This window comes from Drosophila yakuba, chromosome X, assembly GCF_016746365.2.
Source record: "Drosophila yakuba strain Tai18E2 chromosome X, Prin_Dyak_Tai18E2_2.1, whole genome shotgun sequence".
In the NCBI taxonomy this organism is placed as follows: Eukaryota; Metazoa; Arthropoda; class Insecta; order Diptera; family Drosophilidae; genus Drosophila; species Drosophila yakuba.
The window spans coordinates 17,028,272-17,050,138 of record NC_052526.2 but is presented as its reverse complement, the minus strand read 5'-3'; the positions used below and the strand labels follow the sequence as shown (position 1 = coordinate 17,050,138).

General features: G+C 42.9%; 1 protein-coding gene across 15 annotated transcripts in view; it reads left to right on the top strand.

The window, feature by feature from the left end:
- LOC6525735 (potassium voltage-gated channel protein Shaker) overlaps positions 1–21,867 on the top strand; it is a 116,799-nt gene that overhangs the window by 36,958 nt on the left and 57,974 nt on the right. The window contains exon 1 of one of the 15 annotated variants that reach the window (XM_039371107.2): positions 4,241–4,296. The exons of 13 other annotated variants lie outside the window; for them this stretch is intronic. In XM_039371107.2, coding sequence (XP_039227041.1) covers positions 4,256–4,296 — 41 coding nt within the window. In that variant the 5' untranslated portion in view covers positions 4,241–4,255. Of the gene's footprint in view, positions 1–4,240; positions 4,297–10,611; positions 11,207–21,867 lie in introns of those variants that run through there. One more of the 15 variants, XM_039371108.2, reaches the window with a different exon arrangement.

The following is a 21,867-nucleotide window of genomic DNA, read 5'->3' as shown; positions in this document are numbered from 1 at the left end:
AGAGCTTTAGGTGTGGGAAGAGTGAGAGCGAGAACACGCGACGCCAGCGCTGCGACATGTAGCCGCCATTTAAATTGCCCGGCAAGGCGACCTCGTCACCCCACCACCCACCGCCCACCAACGACTACCCAGCACTCCTCCCTACCGCCCCCCCCCCTCAGCCCCCCTGGGCTACCCCAACGTGGGAACAGACCCGGAATGAGACATGTTGCCCTTGATTTGTGTGCACGGCATGTGGCGGCGTGTTGACTATTTGCATTGCATGTCCTCCTCCTCCTCCTGCCCCCCCTTTTGCCCCCACCCACCACACACACACACACACCCTTACAAGCGCTTCCCTTTTCCCGCTGGTGTGTGTGCGTGCTCGCATGTGTGTGTGTGTCCAATAATTTCGTAACATGGCCTTTGTGGCGATCTTTGCACAGCGATAAGCGAACTGGGAGGAGAACTCATTGAGTTGGCCACTCGCAACTTATTTTTCCCATTTTTATGCCATATTTTTTTGGGCCAAGTGTAAAGGCCTTTGGCGAGGACAAAACAATATCATTTGGCCCATTGCAATTGTATGTCCATGTATTAGTCGCTGTGTGTGTGTGTGTGCGTGGGTGTGTGTGTGTGGGTGTAGTGTTCCAATGCCAAGTGATTTGCATTTTTGTTGCTTGCGATTTCTTTCGCTGCGCCTAATGACGGGGTAATTATTAATTATTCGATGCCTGTAATGGCCATTGTAACTCTCGCTTTTGCTGAATAATTCCCACTGGCGGGTGGCAAAGCAATTGAAAAGGTGCGCAAAAGTGTGTAATTAAATTGTATTTACCGACGAATCAAGTGGCAGCTATTATTAGTTTGACATGTTTGAAAGCAAAATCGTTGCGGTTGACCTACATTTTCTGATCCGTTAGTTTCACCATTCAGGTGGTTTTTATGTAAGATATGGCATTGAATATCTTCATAAATTGTTACTCAACATTTAAATATTTTGTAGTCCCTATGAAATAGTTTGGCTTGAATTTAAGTAGTGATTTGTACATATTTTACGTAGTAAATGTATGCTTGTTCTTCTCAGAAGATTTAATAAAATTGTATCTTCAAAGGGTTATATTTAAATTTTTTTATTTTAAAACAAGAACTTAAATATGGCTTAACTTGCATAATTGAAAAGTTTCTCACGAGCTAGAAACTCTTGAAAGTTTCCCTTAATTAGGCTGATTGCTTGGCCAAGTGTTTACCATCTGGTTGGGCTAATAATCTTGGCAACGGAAATGAATTCAAATTTGCACCGGTTTTTCGCGGAGAAGAGGGGGTTTTTTTTTTTTTTTTTTTTTTCATTGGGCCACAGGAAAATAGGCTACGGAATCCATTCACTTATAAGCTGCAGCAAGAGCGGCGTCTCGCACACACAACTCTACCGCAAGGGCCACCAATTAGTGGAGGCACTACCCAGCCATCCCATGCCACACCATGCCACCCCATTGCCACCCCCCTTGCCACACCCCTTGCCACCCCCCTTAGGCAGCGACCTTGAACTCGCCGGCAAATCGAAGCACGAAACGAACACAAAGCGAATGAAAGTAAAAGTTGCACGTGCTTCGTCTTCTGCGGCTGGTGCTTTGGCTTTGGCTTTGCTTTTCTAGCTTTTCCAGCTTTTCCTGCCTGCTACTTGCGGCAGCTGCATGCATAATGTGCAAAATATATGCCACATCACCCACCACCCAGTGCACCGCAGCCATCGGCGCTTTGGCGCGAAGGTCGCCACTGCAGGCTAGATGGCTAAAAAATCCATTAGGCCCTGTTGATGAACCTGCTCCACCTCCCAGAGGCGCTGACGTCACCGAAGACACTCACCTGTTTCTCACTTTACTCACTTCTCTGCTGCTGCTGTTTTCTCACCTCTGCTCGCTCACCTGGCCCTTTTGTCTTTGCGCCCTGCATTTTACTTATTTATTGAGCGCTGCGACAAAAATTCGCAAGAAATATATACATATATGTATATATTTTTGTGTATGTATGTATATAGTGAGTGTATGGAAAGGGGGGTGGGGGCGGGGCAAAGTGACGACGTCAGCAGCGATTTATTTCGCGACAGTTTGTCGTCCATCTTTTTTTACGACCGACGACTCTCAGATTGCTGTTGTCATTTATTTGCCGTCATAAACTTTCAATGGAATCACGCAAGCGATTTTTGCCAACTTTTCTCATACTTACGAGTATCCTTCCTTCGCCGCCCGCTGCTTTCTTTTATTGTGCCGCATATGACAAAAATTGTGACATGGACAGCAGACTTATTTTCCGCCCATTTTTCCATTTTCCTATTTTTAGTCTTCATTCCCTCTTTTTGTTTATTTATTTTTTTCGCTGTACTTTAAAAGCGGGCGACGCATTCGCAGCCCCATTTTTCCATTTTAACTTCCCCGAGTGGACTTTAAACTTCTGGTTTCTGGCTTCTGGCTGATGTTTTGCATGTTTGACACACAAAAAAAGGGGGGCTTCTCCGCTTCTCCAACGGCCAAAAGGGGAAAACGGAGCCAAAAGGCGAACAATAAGCAAATTGGCCAAAGGGCGAACGGCAACAACAAGCAATCAACAGCAATGGCAATAACAAGTTCCACTTTCCAGCTACAGCGAATCGCCGATGCCCTGACTTTGAGAACAACTTTCAGATGCTTATATTAAATATATTAAATAGTTATGTTTTAGATTGGAATTATGGTTAGATTAGCTTGAAACTTAGCATTTTGTTTCAAACGGGTGAGGTGTACTGCCTTTACATACTTTCCAGCTAGCTATTTTTCAACAAATGCAATATTTTCTTATTGAAGGCCTAGCTGTGAAGTATTTGTGTCTTAATAAAGTTTAACACTAAAAATAACTTGAAGTATTAAGTATAGATATCTAGATATATTACCGGCATGCTTTTAGGCTTCTTAAACAAATTGTTTGGGTTCCTAAAATATCATATACATATAAGAAAATGCCTTATTTAGCTAAAAAAAAAAAGTGAGGGTTTCGCTCTAGTCGTTGCACTTGGCACTCGATGTTGCCTGCTGTTCTTGCCACCGCTCAGTGTGTTCTTGCCCCGTATAAATAACATTTTTGTCAAGCGCCTCGTATGACAAAGTGTCAGCTATAAATGTGTTGCACACACACTGAAAAGGCCGCACGAACACACACATGTGTGTATAAATGTGTACATATATGCATGAGTATATTTGACTAGGCCTTTTGGGCACTCAAGTGGCTGCAATTGCTGATGTTGCTGCTGTTGCTGTTGCTGCTGTTGCTGTTGTTGCTGTTGCTGTTGCTGCTGCTGCAGTTCAAATGACAACAGCAACAGCAACAATTGCCGCAGCAGCAGCTGCTGCTACTGCTGCCACTGCCTCTGCCGTCGACTTTGCTGCCCTCGGTGTCTCCACAGTCTTTGATTGTTGTCGCTGTGGCAAGTGTTGTTGTTGTTGTTGTTGCTGCTGCTGCTGCTGCTGCCTTTCGGCAGTTGGATGCCCAATAATTGTGGCGTCTGCGTTGCCCTTTTCCACTTGTTGTTGCTGCTGCTGGAATTTTTGAAATTTTTACTGCCTAGTCGATTGGTGTTGTTGCTGGTGTGGCTGCTACTGCTGCTGCTGCAACTTCTGCTGCTGCCACTGCTGCTGTGGCGACAAATATTGTTGTTGCCTGGCGTTTGAATTGAGTCTCTGCCCTATTGTACTTGTTGGTTTTGCTAGTTTTTGCTTTTTATATTTTTCGGCAGTCAGGCAAAACATTTTCGGTTCTGGGTTTCTGGTTTTCGGTTTTTCGCCCTGATGTTGCTGCCGTTGCAGTTGCAGTTGCACTCGGCGCGGAAAGCGGAAGCGTTGCCTGCTCCTCGCTCGGTGCGGATAGAAAACTCCAAAAAGAAATTATTAGTAATTACTTCCAGCTGCTGAGTGGAGCAGTGTGTGTGTGCGCTTGATCTGATCCTCGATCCTGATCACGGATCCTTTATACCCCATACCCATACCCATACCCATACCGTGTGTGTGTGTGTGTTCGCTGCTGCCTTTCGCTGGCAGGATAATGGCCGTCGACGGCTTCGGGCCGAGCAAAACGCATTCTGGCCGGCCAGCGGATTGCCGTTTTCTTTTTGTTCAAGTTTTTCACATTTTTTTCACGTGATTTGTGCCTGGTGGTTAAGTTGTGCATTGTGGTTAAGTGGCAGTTAAGTTGCAGCAACAACAGCAGCAGCAGCAGCAGCCGCAGCAATATCGCCAGCTGCTCCAGGATGTTCGTGGTCAATGCCATCAAGGATGAGATCGAAAAAATGTAAATATGATGGGTTGTGTTGTGGCCTCAATTTTTCCCTTTTAGCCTTTTGCCATTTTACTCGATTTCGCTTTCTCAGGATTTAAGCATTGATTTTTTTTTCCTCTTTTTTTTTTTGGTATTTTGTGCAACCCCCAACGATTTTGTCCATCAGATAAAATTAGAAATTAAAAATTGATTGGGCAAAACAAAGGTAAAAAGCAGTAGAACAGCTAAATTATGCAGTATTCCTTGATTTGATTTGATTTGTTGCACGGCGGGTTAAGGGGATTTCCCAGTCGCATTTCGCATTTTCCTTCTCGGAAAATCAATTGATACGCAAATTCCCCCCTTCCTCCCCCTCCCCATCCCCCTCCCGCTGACATGCTTGTGTGCTGTGACCCAGCCAAAAATAAACTCCATTGACCGCTTCCACTTTGCTTTGACACTAGTTTCTAAAAAGTCCATCCATTTTTGGGGTAAAGCTCCCCAAAAAAAGGGGGACATAGGTGCAAGTCCTGACTGACAGAAAGTGAAGCTACCTTTGTTGCACTGCAAAAAGAGTTTCGAAAGTGAAAAGTGCCGAAAAAGATCATTTCAATTTGTGCTAATTGTTTAAAAGTTATGTTCGAAAGCAGATTGAAACAGAAAATACGAGTTTATTGGGGCTTTCAAGCTGTGAGTACCAGAAATGGCCAAGGATGTGTTTTTTTTTTTCTAGATTTATGGGTCAAGTAAAGACGTTTGTTTGTTGGTCTTGAAATCGCTTTGAAGCACGTACGTATGGCACACATGTGCAGAACTCATGTGTTTATCGATAAAGTGAATCCATATCTTTCGTCCATTGAATAACATATAATTTCCATTATTATTTTCTGCTTGTGTGGCCCTCGTTTGCCGCAGCAATCGCCAGTCAATCGAATTGATTGATGAACCCACCGATGGCCACCGACCAATCAATGTCAATTGCTCTTCCTTCTTCCTTTTTGCTCTACTTGATTTCTTCTCTTTTTTTTCGCCTGCCAACTTCCGCTTCCTTATCTCCAACCTTCCACCCTCCTCCGCGGCTCCTTTCCCCCCTCTCGCGTTCCATCTTTGTGTGCCATGTTCCAGCTCCTTCTGTCCTTCTGTCCGTCCGGCTGTCTGTCCTGATATCTCCTTCGACTTTTGCTCCGATAACCAAGTTTAAACGTCATTAGAACACTTTGCGTGCCATGTTTGCCACCAACACACACCTACAATTTCGGCACTGCGAGAAAGTTTTCTAATTATTATTCTTTTTTTTTGGAGATAGCTAAAGAGTGGTATTTTTTAAGGGAAACTGCACTATAATTTTTGTATACTTAATCATGCTTTAAGTCGTAATGTTCGGGTTTAAAGTAGTTTGCGATAAAGTATGCCAATTTCTTGATAACATTAAATAGGTAGTTCCATTCCGAAAGTTAGGATTATATCATATAACATATTTATGTACGTACTTTTTAATAAGTATGCTAAATTTTTCTATTTTATATATAAGAATAGTAGTATTGATCGAATTATGTTCCCAAAAATGCATTCATTTTCCCTAAGGTACAAATCGTTTTCAGTGTGAAATATTTTACCAGATTCGTTCGGTTTTTTTTAAGTGTACTTCTTTTTCTTGCAACGCCTCCGCGTTCGCAGCGTTCCAGTTCCTCAGTGGGTTTCGGTTTCGGTTTCAATTTCGTTTGTCTTCTGCTTTTTGTTTGCTTGCTGTCTATGGCATTTGGCACTAGTCTGCTAGTCTGCTAGTCTGCTAGTCTGTTTTGTTTAGCCACCTCAGTTCGGCGGCTAGGTGGCGATACACGTATGTCTTGCACTTTTGCCTAAGCCTCAAGTCGCTCGAAAGCCAAACGCTAAATGCATATCTCTGTGTCAGAATGTGGAACAGTTGGCTATAATTACAATCACACGCACACACATAACACACACACACACACAGAGACACTGTGGCAACTGAATTTGGAAGCCCCGATCAACTTTCACCTGCCGCCTGCCGCCTGAAGTCGCAAGTCTGAAGTCTGCCGTTTACCGTCTGCTGCCTTTCACCTTTCAACCCGCTGGGCTGACAGGTGGCAGAGGGCGGAGAAGCGGAAAAGCGGGAAAGCGGAAAAGCGGGAAGGTGGTGGTTAGGTGGGAAAGCGGAAAATGGGAAATGTGGTGGTTCCGGTGGCGCCAAAGAAACGTTTAACGTTTTATTCCCATTCTCATTTTCGCCAGTTTCATTTGCATTGTTTGCCATCGCTCCAAAGTCATTCCACAGTTTTAGTAATCAATTTTTGTTCTTGCTTTTGTTGTTGCACCCAAATGCTGTCGCTATCGATGTGTGTGGCTCTGTTTGCGTGTGTCTGTATATCAGTGTGGGTGCCCCTGTCTCTGTGTGTGTGTGTGTGTGTGTGTATGTGTGTGTGTGTGTGCGTGCTGGGGGAAAGCTGGTGAAAATGTGGCATCGACACAGCCAGTTGCATAAACGTCGCAGTCGCACGCGGAACCAGTCGAGAGTAGCAATCGCATTAAAGTCCCATTTTTTAATGTTTTAATCTGGGTTGAGCCATTGAATTAAATGCACACACACATGCACACACATCCTGCGAGTCCTTGAAATGGCTCCCAATTCACAACCGGTTCTCCGCTACCACTCACACTTGCCGAGAAGCGTGCTCCTTTATTTTTATCAAAGGAATTCACGGAATTCACAAGAAATAACAAACAAATACGTGTGTGTAGTTTGTGTGTGTGTGTGTGTGTGCGTGATGCTGCTGCACTCTCAATAGCTCTCTCTATCTCTCTCTCATTCTTTTTTGTTTCTGTGCTTGTGTGTGTGTGTGTGCGTCTCTGGCTCTCTTTTAATCGCCGTCGCTCTCTCTTCGGGGGATTTACCATGGAAACGTTTTGGAAAAATGTGAAACATGAAGATTGGACCTTACCCATAGCCGCTTTCAATTTTGTTGTGATGCTGCGTTGAGTTTCCGTTCGCCAGTTGCCAGTTGCCATCATCATAACCATTATCTTTACCGTTAGCATCGGGCTTCAAGTGTTTGGTTCGAGTGCAATAGAGGAAATTCAATTTTCCAACCATTTGTGATTTTGTCCCATTTTTTTTCGCTGTGACTCTCTTTTTTTTTGAAGTTACCCACTTTAACCTAGTTGGCCAAATTCGTGTAATTTTCAGCAGATAAATTTCAGTTTGCTTGTGCGTAATATCTGTGCAAGTGTGTGTAACAATAAATAAACGCCATGCGGTTAATCTAAGCCATTAAAAATAGATTTCGTGACTAGCAATCTGGGATAACAGAGTTTTCGTGTCCTCCGTCAATGAAATATAAATGAAGTGACATCACATCATTGTGAATTAGGCCCACTTAGTAATTTGGTTCAACACTAGAAAAAGCTGTATACATTCTCTATTGTTTTTAAAAGTATGATTTTAAAAGAGTTAATTGCTTTTCTCTCCATTTTCTGATTGTTATTTTAAGGCATTTATGTCTAAAAGTAAACATTAAATTAACTTTGTTTTAAAAGTTGTGATTTAATGTTGGAAAGGCGAACTATTTTTTTAAAATTATTTTACATATTTAGGTGTCCCACTTTATAGTTTCAAGGATAAAGAATGGTCATTTCCGAAAGCAAATAACCTAATGTTTAGTTTTGTGTGCAGATATAATTGTGATTTATTATTTTAAATGCTGAAACATAGAATAAATGTATGGATTATTTATTGTATGTGTGCACTAAGCTTAGTGTATAAATAATAGTTCACGAATCTGTGTTAATCTTGAATGTATTTAGGATTTAATGTTTCGTTTTCGATTGTTGATAAAACGCGAAGATTTATGGACTTTCCTTGTGGTGCGTTTGGTTTCACTTCCTTTGGAAGTGCGACACTAAACGGTTATTTGTTAAAGTTATGAATTAGTTTATGATTAGATTTCTGTACCAATAATACCATTTTCACTTAGTCGCAAGTTTCCGCTTTAGGAAACCGCTTAAAGTTGTGCATAATTTGAGATAATTTATTTAGTTTTGCTTACTTGCCTCGCTGCAGCGTTGAGCTGCAGAAATGAAGTGCTGCATAAATATTTGTTTGTTGCCAGTTGCAACACAATTTGCCTAACTTAATTGAAACAAAGAGTTAACTCAGTTCAACACTCTGAGGCAGGGTCAAATGCTGTCCGAATCGTATTAACTGTAAAAGCTTTCCATAGTCCTTTTACTACGCTACGCTGCCTCCAAACGCCGCCCACATTTCACTCACACCCACTCCATTTTCCACCCGTTTCCCCGCACCTCTCCCCCTCGCGCATCGCCTTACCATTTTACACGTTTTCCCGATGTCAGTGTGTCAGTGTTACAGTGCCAAAGCCGGGTCCATGTCCGTGTTTTTGTGCTGCTGTCTGTGTCCGTAAGATGCCGACATTCCACGAAGCCTTTCTCACACTTTCTCTCTCTCTCTCTCTCTGGCTTTTGGTGCCATCTCTTTCTGCTGCTGGGCAGAAACGATTTGGCAAGCGGAACACGGCAGCACATTCACATTTTGGACCGCGCTCATTTCGCGGCATTTTCGTTACGTATACGCAATGTGAGCCGGATAGGCGAATGGGAAAATTGTTCAATTAAAGTGCAAAAATTGAAGAAAAAAAAATATTCTAGGATTTTTTTAACGTATATAACCACAATTGTGTGTGTATATGGGATTATTAAAAACGACAATGTATTGCTTCTGTGCTGTGTGTGTGTGTGTGTGTGTGTGTGTGTGTGTGTGTGCCCACTAGTTAACTGCCTTCGATGGCCCGGTGTTTCCTTTATTTTCCCTGTCTCCGGCCAAATGTAAACAAATTTCAATAATGGAAAAAATGCGAGCAAGGAAAACGGTACGTGTGCCAGTGTGAGTGTGTGTGTGTGTGTGTGCGTGTGTCTGTGTGGGTCAGGCGCATGTCTGCAGCAGAAGAAGAAGAGCTACTAAAGCAGCTGTGCGAAGTTCTCGTTTTATTTACATTTATTAATATTTCCGTCTTTTTTTTTATCACTCTGCGACTTTGTCACTGTGTGTCTCTGTGTGTGTGTGTGTGGCTTTGCTCTTGGGAATCGTGGCGTCACCATGGCGTATGCGTAATATTTTGTTTTGTAATTATATGCGCGGCGAGCAAACGAAAATTTGTGTTTAATTAATTAATTGAAGCGCAGCAGCACCAACAGCAGCAGCAACAGCAACAGCAGCAGCAGCAGCAGCAGTAGCAACAGCGGCAAAAGCGTTTTCAGTTGACCGCGTGGCGCCAACTTGAGCGCAACTCAACGGCAGCTGCCCCGCAGGAATCGTTCTTTTTTTTTGGATTTTTTGGATCTACATATACCTAATGTATATGCGTTTTTTTTTCCTGGTGCCCAGTCCCCAAAACAGCTGCTTGCCACAGCTGAGTGTGTGAGGGTGCGTGTGTGTGTGTGTTTGTGGAAGCGAGATGGGCATATATAAATAGAATTTTTTCCGCCAAACAACGACCTTGCCGCCCGAAAAACAAAACGGAATGAAACACGCAGCGGCGGCAAGTGATAAATGAGATACTAGAATCTCAAATGAGAATATCAATTACAATTTTTTTTGTTTTTTAAGTGCCCCCATTATTGGGCTATACGTTTGGCCAAAAGTGCATTCACTCTACAAATAAATAAATAAATAAACAAACAGCGACAATTGGCAGCAACATGTGGCCAATGCCAATGCCACTAAAATGTAATTACAACTGATAAACCAAACCGGCAGTGAAAACGAGTAAGCCCACAACGAATCAACCGCAATCATCGACGACAATAAAATCAACAAATAACAGCAATTCAAAGTGAAATGAAATTTTAGTTCAATTTTATGGAATTATTTAAGGGGCTCTTAGCTGTGGATCATCTGGTCACTTGCAAATGATTATTTGAATTATATCATATACTAATTGTATTCAACATCTTAGTCAGTTGGTTTCAAAATTTAGTTTGGTATTAAGAGTTATAATGAATTACATTATTTATTTATTAAGGCAGCAACTCATTGAAAACTTTTAATGGCCAATCATAAATTTTCGACATTACTTAAGCAACCATTTTTCCGCCAACAGATTAATTTTCCACTTAAATAAATTCCCAACAAAATCTTAGCTACAAAGTAATTAACCGCCCAAAGGTATTTTCCATAGAAATCAATTGATTTAAATGTCCGATCAGAAGCCCTTTGCTACTCCTGTCTCCGTTTTTCAATAGAGCAATACAAGACAGTTTCGTAATTTTTGAGGGGAGTATTAATTCCTAAAATTTTTTGTGCGTAGTCAGATCTGCAATGTGCCCAGATAATCGACGAGGCCCCCAAACTGATCAAATAGAATGGCAAACCGAAAATAAATAGTGATTAAATAAGTAAATACCAAATGACGATCTGCAAATGGCAACTAAACGAGCAGACAAGCCACAGACAACGCTTCCAGGTCGAGTGCCAGTTTTCGTTCGTGCAGCAGCAGCAGCAGCAGCAGCAGCAGCGAGTACAGTGAGGCAGAGCTAACAGCGACGCGTGACTATCAACGCGGGATTCTCGGAGCCCGAGAGGCCAGGAGCGGCCCACTCGGTGGCCGTCATGCAGCTGCAGGCGGCCGGGGCCCAATTAACCAGCAGCTGCATTTAACTCACCCATTGAGCACCTAGGAAACACGTACTAGAACACATACAGTCATATACTAGACACGCACACACGCACGCACACGCACACAGACATACACATACACATACACACATACTGGCAAGGATTCAGTGAGCTCATCGAAGCAGACCAGAATTACGAGTATAAAATCGAAACAGAAACCAAAACCGAAACTGTAACAAAAACTGAAACAGAAACTGAAACTGAAACCATGCAGATGATACTTGTTGCTGGCGGGTAAGTGAAAAGCCAAGCCCCCAACGCCCACTTTCACCTTCCGATTATCCTATCCAAATCCAAATCCCAATCCAAATGCAAATTCAAATCCAAATCCAAACGAAACCAATCCAAACCAAATCCAAAATCCCCAACCCTCGATGTGATATGTGTGCCTCTGTGTGTGTGTGTAATACTCGGAACTACTCGTACTAACCAAACAGCAGCATCTGAGATTGTGTGTGTAACCCGTGTATAACCAGCAGGAATAAAAGATTTCGAAATCCTGTTCTTGATATCTAGCTACAGCTGTAAGCCTTGACCTGATCGGTCAGTTCTATATGCCACATCTTTCTGTACAATCATGCCTTAATAGTAGTACTCTATATGCTTATTGTTTCGCCTTTTTTGCCACTCGCACTCGTTGCCGCCAAATGCCTTTGCTTGGCACTTGTATTTAGAATTAATAGAATTTGATAACTCGTAACTTGTACTGTGTATTGTGATCTATAATATGACTTATATATGTTTAACAATTTGACTAATCACTGTTTTTCTTTGTTTCCTATTTGCAATACTCCACGATTCCTGCGATACCCAAACTCGATATGATCCCATACGTTCAACTTGCAGGTAAGTCACAATACATAATTTACTTACTTGGGAGATTATGTTAAGCTCATGAGGTTCTAGTAATCCATAATGTTTAATATTTATTATTTATATATTTAGTGGTAAAACAATCAACTAATTTTACTTATTTCTGTGGAGGTAATAAGTCATTAAAAAAAAAGAAAACTAAGTTCGAAAACGAGCATTTTATAATCTTAGAAGATTGTTTGAATTGGCGAAACTATCCGAAATGTTGGGATGGGATGTTGTAATGAAAAACTAGTCATCTGAATGCACCTAAATATGAGAAACCCTATATAGTTTAATAAACAAGTAAATACCACTATTATAAACTATCAAAGTATTGTTAAAATTCCATAAGCGACTATATTTATTCATTTTACCAGCATTTTCAACAAATGCTTTTATGTGACTATAAAATTTGGCGTTCTGATAAAGTTTTATGCACATATTTTTCAAAACCTCCTTTAGCCAGGACAATGAAGCTTAATGCTTTTCTGGTTTCATAAAGCTTAAAAGCTTGAGAAAAACACAGTTTTAGAAAACTTTCGAGAAGCTTTAAAGCTGGGAAAACAAATAGGCAGCGTCAACTTTGATGAGTCGGAAAACCAGAGCTTTAAGCTGCGCTTTAATCAGCTTTCGTTGGCCCTTTTCTCTCGCGTTTTTCCCATGTTTTCTTTGCCGAACTTTCCCATGCTTTGTTTGGGCGCGCGTTTGTGTACGTGAATGTGCCATGTGTTTATTTATTAATAATTGCATTACTCATACGCCACGATGTCCCTCGCTGGAAGCATAGCGTTCAAGTGCACACGTGACACGTATATGCGTGTGTGTGCATTACTTGTGAACGTTCACGTGGGCATGTTGGTGTGTGTGTGTGTGTGTGAGTGTGTGTGAGTGTGCAGTTATTCGCATTATTATAATCAAGTGGAGCCAACGAAAGGGAAGCGAAGGAATAGACTGAGGCAGAGGGAACATAACGAGCCTGGCGGCGTTTTAAAGCACACATTAATAATAGAGGAGCACACCTTTGCCTCCAAAGGGTGGTGATGCGGTGCTCAGGTGGAGGTGGAGGGCATGGGGTTGTGGCTTTTGTCGTTTCTCCTTCGATTCGATTTTCTCCTGCTCCCGTATGCATGTGAGTGTGTGTGTGTGTGTGTGTGTGTTTGTATTTGGTTCATTTACAGTTTTCACCTAGTTTTCGTGTTTTGGTTGTTTTGCCTTCGGCCGCCGCCTCAGCGGCCCCAAGCGGCATTTGCTTTGTTTGACACCGCCACCGCCACTCATCCCCGCCGACGGTCCCCATTTCCGAGCCCAGCCAAAAGCTGGGAGCTCCATCTCCAGCGGCCGGTGCCCGAGTGTCGCCAGAGACGCCAGTGTCGCCAGTGTCCCTGTGCCCATGGCTCCCGCTCTTCTTGCTCAGCCATGTTCACCCTGGCTACTCTTTTGGCCAGCTTTGTTGCTGTGGCGCTGCTTTGTTGTTGCTTTCCATTTTATTCATTTCGTTTCCTACTTTTTTTTTTTTTGTTGTGTTCTTTGGGCTCTGGTCGCTGTGTTCGTGCCAAGTGGCACTAAAACTATTTGCCTTTTGCCCAGTTTTCGTATGCTTTTGGCCAGCGGGAACAGGAGCGGTACCTGCCACACAGCACAGCACAGAACAGCACAGAACAGCACATCACAGTACAGCACATCGCACATCACACATAGCACACACTCGGCTCAGGACACAGCACACAGCACACAGCACGCAACACGCAAGAGGCGCCATCGGAGTCGGAGTGCAGCAGTGGAAAACTCCGTATAGCTTTAGCTATATAGCTATACGATCCAGTCCGCTGACAAAGCCGGAGCCAATGCAGCAAAGCAAATCGCACGTGCTCGCCTCGGCCCAAAATGTTCGTGGCGAGTTCGTGGCGCCCAACGTGGGGCGTTCGTGCCACCGCATTTGGCTCGGCTCAGCTCGTCGTTCGGCGGTTCTTCTTCCATCGCTGGACACTTTTGCAGCGCCTCAGTTCGGTTCAGTCGTCGCAGTCGCAGTCACGTCGTCACAACGTAATCGTGCAACGCGTTCCGCGCTTGGCGGCGACTGTCGTCAGTCAGTCAATCAGTCAGTCAGTCAGTCAGTCAGTCAGTCAGTCAGTCAGTCAGTCTGTCAGTTAGACAGTCAGTCAGTTAGTCGGCCAGCTAGTCAGTTAGCTAGTCAGTCAGTCAGTTAGTCAGTGAGTCAATCAGGCAATTGGAGTTTTTAACCAAACTTCAATATTTTTACCTCGCTCAAAACCCCCCCACTCGCACTTTAAATAGTAATAAAAAAAATAAAAAAAAGCAGGTGGTGCGTGCCGCGTAGTCGCGCGTGATTATTGTTGTTGTTTTTTTTTTCGGTGACTGTGAGTGTATGGTTCTCTTATTTTAAATGGTAACTCTTGTTGTTATTGTTATTCCGAGCTCGGTGCGTGCCACAAAATGCGCAGCACAAGGAGAAACTTCATTTAAGAAGGTGTTTAAAACAGCTTAAGAAGCCATTTAAGCACCCTTTCACGCGCCACAGAAATGGAATGAGAAGAGAAGAGAAGAGAAAAAAATACGCCAGGACATGATCAGAGTCCCTCGCCAACTGTATCGCCCTATCTCCGACTGTTTCTGTGTTTGTTTACCTTAATTAATGCACTGGCAAGCGGTAAATGGACCCGGACACAGCCAACATAATTTGCCTAGGGGGCGCCACTCGAACCCACACCGCTGCAGCCTCCGGTGGAATGGTTATTCTGATGGTAGTGCTGGTAATGGTGGTGGTGGTGGGGGTAGGGATAGGGGGTTGTCCATGCCAACTTAGCCGACTGCAGGTCGAGTTAATTAATATTTCACTCTAGTCAAGGGGGTGGAGAAAGTGGAAAATGGTTGGGAATGGTAGGGAGTGGTAGGGAGAAGTAGGGGTAAGAGGCACCAGTTAAGTTTTGCTTACATAAGCAACTTCAATTCCTATTGCCTTTTGCCATTTCCATTCCCATTGCCATTCCCATTTCAGTGCAAGTCGAGTGGCCCAAAAGAGCCAGAAGGAGCCATAGCAGTAGCAGTAGCAGTAGTAGCAGTAGCAGTAGTAGCCTAAAGAGAAACTGGCAAATTGCTCATACGACGCATTGGCGCCGTCAAAAACTGAACGAGCCACAAAAGCGGAGTGAGGAGTGGCATGAGCAGCCGAAGCTGAAAGAAAAACAAGTTGACCCAATTTGCAATTGTAAATCAAACTTAAAATCACAGTCAAAGTTTAACAAAAATAGAATGGTCAGTGGCAAGAGGGGCAGGAATGTTTAATTTACCATAAGCCAGCCTCAAGCATCGAAATCGGAGATCAATCAAATGCCTTAAAATAAAACTGAGCAGTGACCTTAATAATATACCAGAAGTGAAGGAAATGTACATATAATATGTGTATGTCAAAAACAAAAACCAAGAAACAAGAACCACATTGATTGGATTAATGGCTTATGTTTCGTCGCTTCGATTGTTTTCTTTCCATTGTCGTAGTGAGAGCATATATAAATAATAAATACACTGGCTTTGCAACACAATTGTTGTTGAAAACTGGCTTTTCTAGCAATGCAAGCACTTCAGATAGCAGTGCAAAACTAAACAGATGAAGAGAAACATGGGACTAATTATATTGGAACTTTTGAAATGCATTCATTTTGTGGTTTCATCTTTCCGAAAAGATGATAGGTTTACCATAAGTTTGCCATCCGTTTGTTCGGCAAGTCACTTGAATATCTGGGAAAACTTTCCACTCTCCGGTTTCCATCATCCAGTCAGTTTTCCTATACAAATTAGTTTGGATTTGGATTCTCGCTGTGTTCATTAATTTGTCTAAGAGCAGCTGAGGTTTTTCCCTGTATTACAGCAACTCAAGCACTTGGCCATGTGGGGTTATTATTCAGCCTCGTCTTTGTATTTTTGTTAAGCTTCTTTTGTTTTCGCTCCTCCTATTGTTTTTCGCTCAACGTTCCCCGCTTTTTTACGCCATGTTCTCATTGTATTTGCGATTAAATTCAAGTTTGACTCGCACACGCCAAAATTAATTGGGCACTTGAAAAGTTGAACAAGTCGATCGAAAGGAGGGTTTGCAGGGGGGGTTGGATGTGCCGTGACGGCTCGACAGCTCAGCCTTCTGTTAACCCTTATCCACTCGGAAAAGTGGAAAGAACAAGGAAGGGGGGGGGGGGGGGGGGGGGATTGGGGAAAGGGTGGGGAACCCCCTTTGTAATGTTCTAGGCAACTGATTTATTTTGATTGAACTTTGCATGCAAGCAGCTGAGGCAACAGGAAGAACTGAACTCCTGAGCTTTCCTGAGCAACAACTGGCAAGTGAAACATCATAAAACAAAGCCAGTTTGTGGTTGAATACGAGGCATGGGAAAGCCCCTTTTTTTTTCCCCAGCCACTGGAGTGGGGTTTTGGTTTTACTACTAGATTGAGAGGGGATCGGTGGCCATTCGCACGCACATTGCCTGGTTTTTGGGCGCCGTGGCTTAGGCTTAGCTCCAGCTCAATCGTAAATGCGTCGAGTGTGGTTGCTGCTCCGTTCGCACTCTTAACCCCTTTGTGCCAACGCTCCTCTTCGGTGTATGTGCGTATATGTGTGTGTGTGTGTGCGGGCTAAGTGGTTATGGCAACAACAGCGCTAATAAATCCCCTCTGCCCACGCCGCTGTTGCTCGCTAAGCTCTCCTAATGCCACTGAGGCAACTCGGCTTTGTCTTTCGAGTTGAATTTGCCCCATATATATGGCGCGCATACATCGAGTGGCTTTAAAGTGGTTGTATCTTCATAAAAAAAAAAAAAATATCGCCAGCTTCGGCCCCTGATTGAATGGCGGCGAATTTTTATTCTTGCCACAATTCCACATTTCGATATATCTGCCAACTGCTTTGCTCCATTTTTGTCTTTCCTGCCACGCTTGGCCATTTAGTTTTGGCCCAATTGCTAACTTACATATGTGTATACATATTTATGCGCATATGTTTGCGGTCGGGCATATGAACACACACACTACAAGAAAATTCTGTCACCAAAGATATACACCGAATGAGTCGTATTTCATATATGCTATGTACTTGTGTACTTAATGCCTAGTATACGAGTGCATGTGTGTATGCCTTCCGCAACTATAAAACATTTAATGTTGCAGTGAGAGGCTTTCTGATTTCCTTTATAAAACATGTTCCTTTTCGAAAATACTTTAGGTCTCTATGGAGTAAAGTGGCATATCTTAACCAAGTACATTGAATTTATTTTACTTAAACGTAACGAAATGTTCCAATTAAATAGCTGAGCTTTGCCAAGTTCGAAGTTGAAATTGCCATGGGTTTGGGTGATTTGTGTTAACCTGAATTAGTTCTCAGTGTGCCATCTATCTATGGATATTATAAATTATTCGCCTGGATCCGGAATCTCCTGCCAGTGGATTTCGGTGCTCCGGCCAGAGGCTGTGCTGCTTGCTCGGCTTCGAGAAATGTGAAATGTGAATTTCGAATGGCAAATGGCAAATGGGAAATGTAGAAAGTAGCACGGAGAACGGAGAAAGGAGAAAGGAGCACAGAGAACGGAGAAAGTTACGCACTGCGGCGATGGCGAGTTTTTGGGCTTTTAATATGCTGTCGAGAGGTGGAAATATATATGTGTGTGTGTGTGTGTGTGTGTGTATGTGTGGATGTATGGATACATGTCTGTGTGTGCGTGTAGATTGCACGTGCGCTGCGTGATTTTAATTTGAAACAAACATAGCCAGAGCACCCAAACACACATACACCAATTTTCTTCAGCCTCGTTTTGCGTTCCTCTTTTTTAGGTTTTAGTTTCTTCTCGTCGCTTTTTTTTTTATTTAATTTTGTTCATTTTTTTTTTTTTTTTGTGGCCCCGGCTTTTCACAGTTTTATTTGGGTTTTTCCGTTTTCGCTCGGCTCTCATTCTCTTTTTTCTGCCGTTTTTATTTGTTTTATTTTTCGTAATTCTTTTTTACGACTCAACAAGCAGCAGAAATATAACAAACCAAAAAGAAAGAACACAAAAAAAAAAAAATAACCAAATAGGGCGGGTGGCACCGAGAGAAAACATTTATTGATCTGCGGCCGCTCGAAGCCAATTTGAAGGTCAAGCATACGCACTGTGGGCCCACCGAGATGATGGGGGCATCTTCGCAGTGAAAGAGTTCTGCAGTGTTACATAAACATATGCAAGCCGCAATCAATTTCCACTACCACCAACCCCCTACCCCATTCACCCGCTTGTGACGTCATGGTAAATTATTTTCAAATTTGCGCCCAAAGGCCAAACAAGAAGCAGCTGTGCAGCGCCAAGCGGAAACGGAAGTAGCAGCAAGGCGACAGGAGGCCACAGCACGGCAAACATAGCATACTTTTCAGGGCGCTGTGGGTGAAAGGCCGTGAGGCTGTACGGAGTTAGGCTGTGGGGATTGGAGACTCGGAGGCTTGGAGGCTTGGAGGCTTGGAGGCTTGTAAGCACGGTGCCTGTAAAGCTGCGACGACTGCAGTTTGGCTCCCGCTGCTTCGCTTGTTGTTCCGTGTCAAACATTTTCATCCACTTGTTCGCATTATCCTGCCAGACAGCGCACAGCGGGCGAGGGCATCAAAAGATGCCGCCAGCAGCAGCAAAACCAGTGGCAAAAATTGTTACAATTGCCATCGCTGGGTGGTTACGGGAGATGGGGGGCTGAGGGCTGAGGGCCAAATCCGTGCGAGCCAAACGAGCGAGAGAAAAATGAAAAGAATAAAACGGCAATAAACAGGCAGGAAAATGCTGCCGATAAAGCGAAAGCTATATACACTTTTCATGTCAGACAATAAATTGGGGGAGCAGTTTTGCAACTATTAAAATTCAAGTAGTTTATGCAAATGTATCCTTAAGAATAAATCATTAGTTAGCTCAGAGGCAAAGGATCATTTGAGTACATTGGCAACTGCTTTCAGTTATTTCATTTCCAAAGTGTTATTATTTATCTAAAGATTCTATATGCTTCGTCGCATCAAACAGCAAAAAAACTGATATACCTACAAAGTAATATCCAACGATTGAATAGAATTTCCTATTGACTGCACCCCGAAGTTTATCGTTAGCTTGCACAGAAGAGAAGGAGCTAACACCGGGATTATCCCCTACTTGCAGGGTATTCCCATCAAGCCAAAAGGCTTTTCTTGCCCCCCAACGAACCCCCCCCCCCCCTTGCTCGTGAAAATTCTTTGCGAAATCATGCAGAAAATCGCTAAAACCCAACAAGCAACTGAAGCTAACTGAAGACGTTGGAAAGCACGCACATTTTGCTCGTTTTGCTCGTTTTCCTCGTTGCTTTTTCGCTTTTGTTGCTGCTGGCTGTGTGCAAAAAAATGTCATTAATGCTTAAATAGAATTTCGAAACGCCTTTCGAAATCGATTAGCATTTGTCCGGTTGCTTCAGAAGTCACGAAGGCACTGGATGCATTTTAATTATGCAGCAGGTGCCAGCCAATAGCCACTGCATTTCGATCAGAATGCCAAATGAAAATGAAGGTGGACTTCTAGCTGAAAAGTTGCATTCGCAAAAGGTAGTTTCAGTCATATAAAACAGATAAGATTGCATGAATTCAAAATAATATGCCGTTTGGCATTTTAAGCATACAATTCGGCATCGCTCATCCGCCACGTAATCCCAGTGAATTAGTTAAGCTCTCTGCACTAATAATATGCTGAAACTGAAATAGCAAAAACGAATTCAAGACTTTTAAGTCAAGAAACAAAAAATGGGAAATATATATGTTTTATAGCCAAGTGGTTAGCGTTTTAAAATCCATCTCAAGATCTCTGTGCCGCTAAGTGGTTTTCTCATAGTGGGCGTCTATACAAATACTTCAGTGCCAAATTAGGCAAAAATAAATAAACAACTCGCCAAGAAAGAGAGAGAGGTAGAGAGTGGGAGAGAGAGAGAGAGAGAGGGAGAGGGAGAGTGAGAACAATCGCAAATGAAATAAAATTAATTCAAATGGCAGCGGCGGCAGTGCCAAGAGCAACCACAACAAGCAACAGTAAAAATGAGAAATAAAAATTAACATAAAAATGCGCGAATTCTCCCTCTCCCTCCCTCCGTCCCTCCCTCTCTCCCCCTCTCTCTCTCACTCTCTAACTTGACTTTGCTGTGTGGGTCTATAAAAATCGTGTTGTGCTTTAGCTTCCGCCATGGCTTTGGCTATATGGCTTTAGCTAACCCCAAAGGCCCAGCGATATCCCCACTTCGCTTCAAAAGCGGCAGGTGCAACACACGCTCTGGCCAAAAGGAACTTTCCTTTCCTCTCTCTTTTTCTGCTTTTTTCATGCTTTATTCCTGTTTTCTTTTTTTGCTTTTCCCTGCTTTTTGGTAAGCAAAATCGATACAACCACAGTCGAGGAATTAGAACTTGGCTAGCACACACACACATATGCATGTACAGGTGTAGCACGCGGCGAAAACGGATTGCAAAGCTAAAGGACTTTTGTTCCCCTAATTAAACTAGAAAAGCCAAAGCTAAGGCACAAAAAATTGGTATCTTTTCCAGCCGACTCCCATTGATTTCCACTGCACTTAGGCTAATTACATTTTTGTGCGGCTTCATTTTCGTATGTCAATCGATTTGCATATGCCAAGAAAAGTTCATTAAATGGAACGCGTTTCCTGTCATTTTTTTGTGCTTTCAGCCGAGCAAAAAGAATTGGGGGGCAAAAACTTTCGATCAACTTTGAATGTCACGTGCCCGAAGTCCGAGAGTCCGAAAATGAAGCCAGCCCAAGTGTCTCGGTTTACAAATTTTCAAACTTGCGGCGGTAAAAGAGTTGGAAATTGTCGGAAAATGGTGCGACATAGAGAGAGAGAGGGGGGAGGAGGAGTAAGAGATAGAGAGTGAAAGAGAGCACCTCATAGACAGGGACTCAACTCAACTCAACTCAACTAAACTCGACACGAAACTATAAATGTTAATAACAAGCAACATTGTTACTAGTTCCTCTTCCTCTGCTCGCTTCCTGTTCGCCCGCTTTTAGAGGGTGTCCTTTGAGGTATGTCCTCGCAGACGGAATGTTTCTCCGAAAATGACAGTTTAGCTACCCTTTAACGACTTCTTGTTGAGTAGTAGTCGCACACAGCCAATAGATTTTACTTCAAGCTCTTGTATTTTAAGAACTATTTTGAAACTGTCTTAAGAGTATTTACAAAGTGCAGGACATAAAATCATGTTTATGTATCATACTCTTGAGCTCACCAATAAGTTATTTTACAATTCCAAGTGAAAAAAGGGATAGGAATGCCTTAGTAAGGGGTATTTTTACCGTCGTTAGAAGCTTTTTGGTGGCAAACTTAATTGTTCGCCTGTATCCTGACTGGAATACCCGAGTTGAGTCCTTGCTCCTCTTGTTGTTGCTATTTCAGCTATTTTCCTGTAGTTGTTTTTATTGTTCGCCGCTGGTGGTGGTGCTTTTGTTGTTGTTGTTATTGTTGTTGTTGGTTTTGGGTATGTTAGACAACAAAGTTTTAATGGTATTAGCAAGCCAAAAATAACACACACAAAATGTTGCCAACAACAATGTTGAATTTGAAGCGAGAAGAGTAATACACACACACACACAAACTCACACAGAGAGAAGTATAGAAGAGGAAATGAGTGAAGTGAAGGAAATGAAAAAATCCATTGCCTACTTTTTGGAAGCGAGGCAAAGAGTTTTCCTTGAATTTGCCACACTTAAATCGAAATTATCGTAAATTAATTGTGAAAACACTGGCCAAACAGACGGAGCAACGAAGTGACGAAAGTCCCAGTGGCAATATACTTTTTCTACGGCCCTTTCTATTATTTTACCTTCTATTTTCTATTTTTTATTTTTTTGTAGCCAACTGTCTGTGTGTGTGTGTGTGTGTGAGAGCTGTGGTCAGTGCATGTGTGTGAGGGTGTCGTCCTCTCTATGTTAGTGTCAATTATCTGTGTCCATGTAGACAAGCAAAGTAAGCTTTTTGGGCGGCCAAAAAAAAGAAAAAAGGGT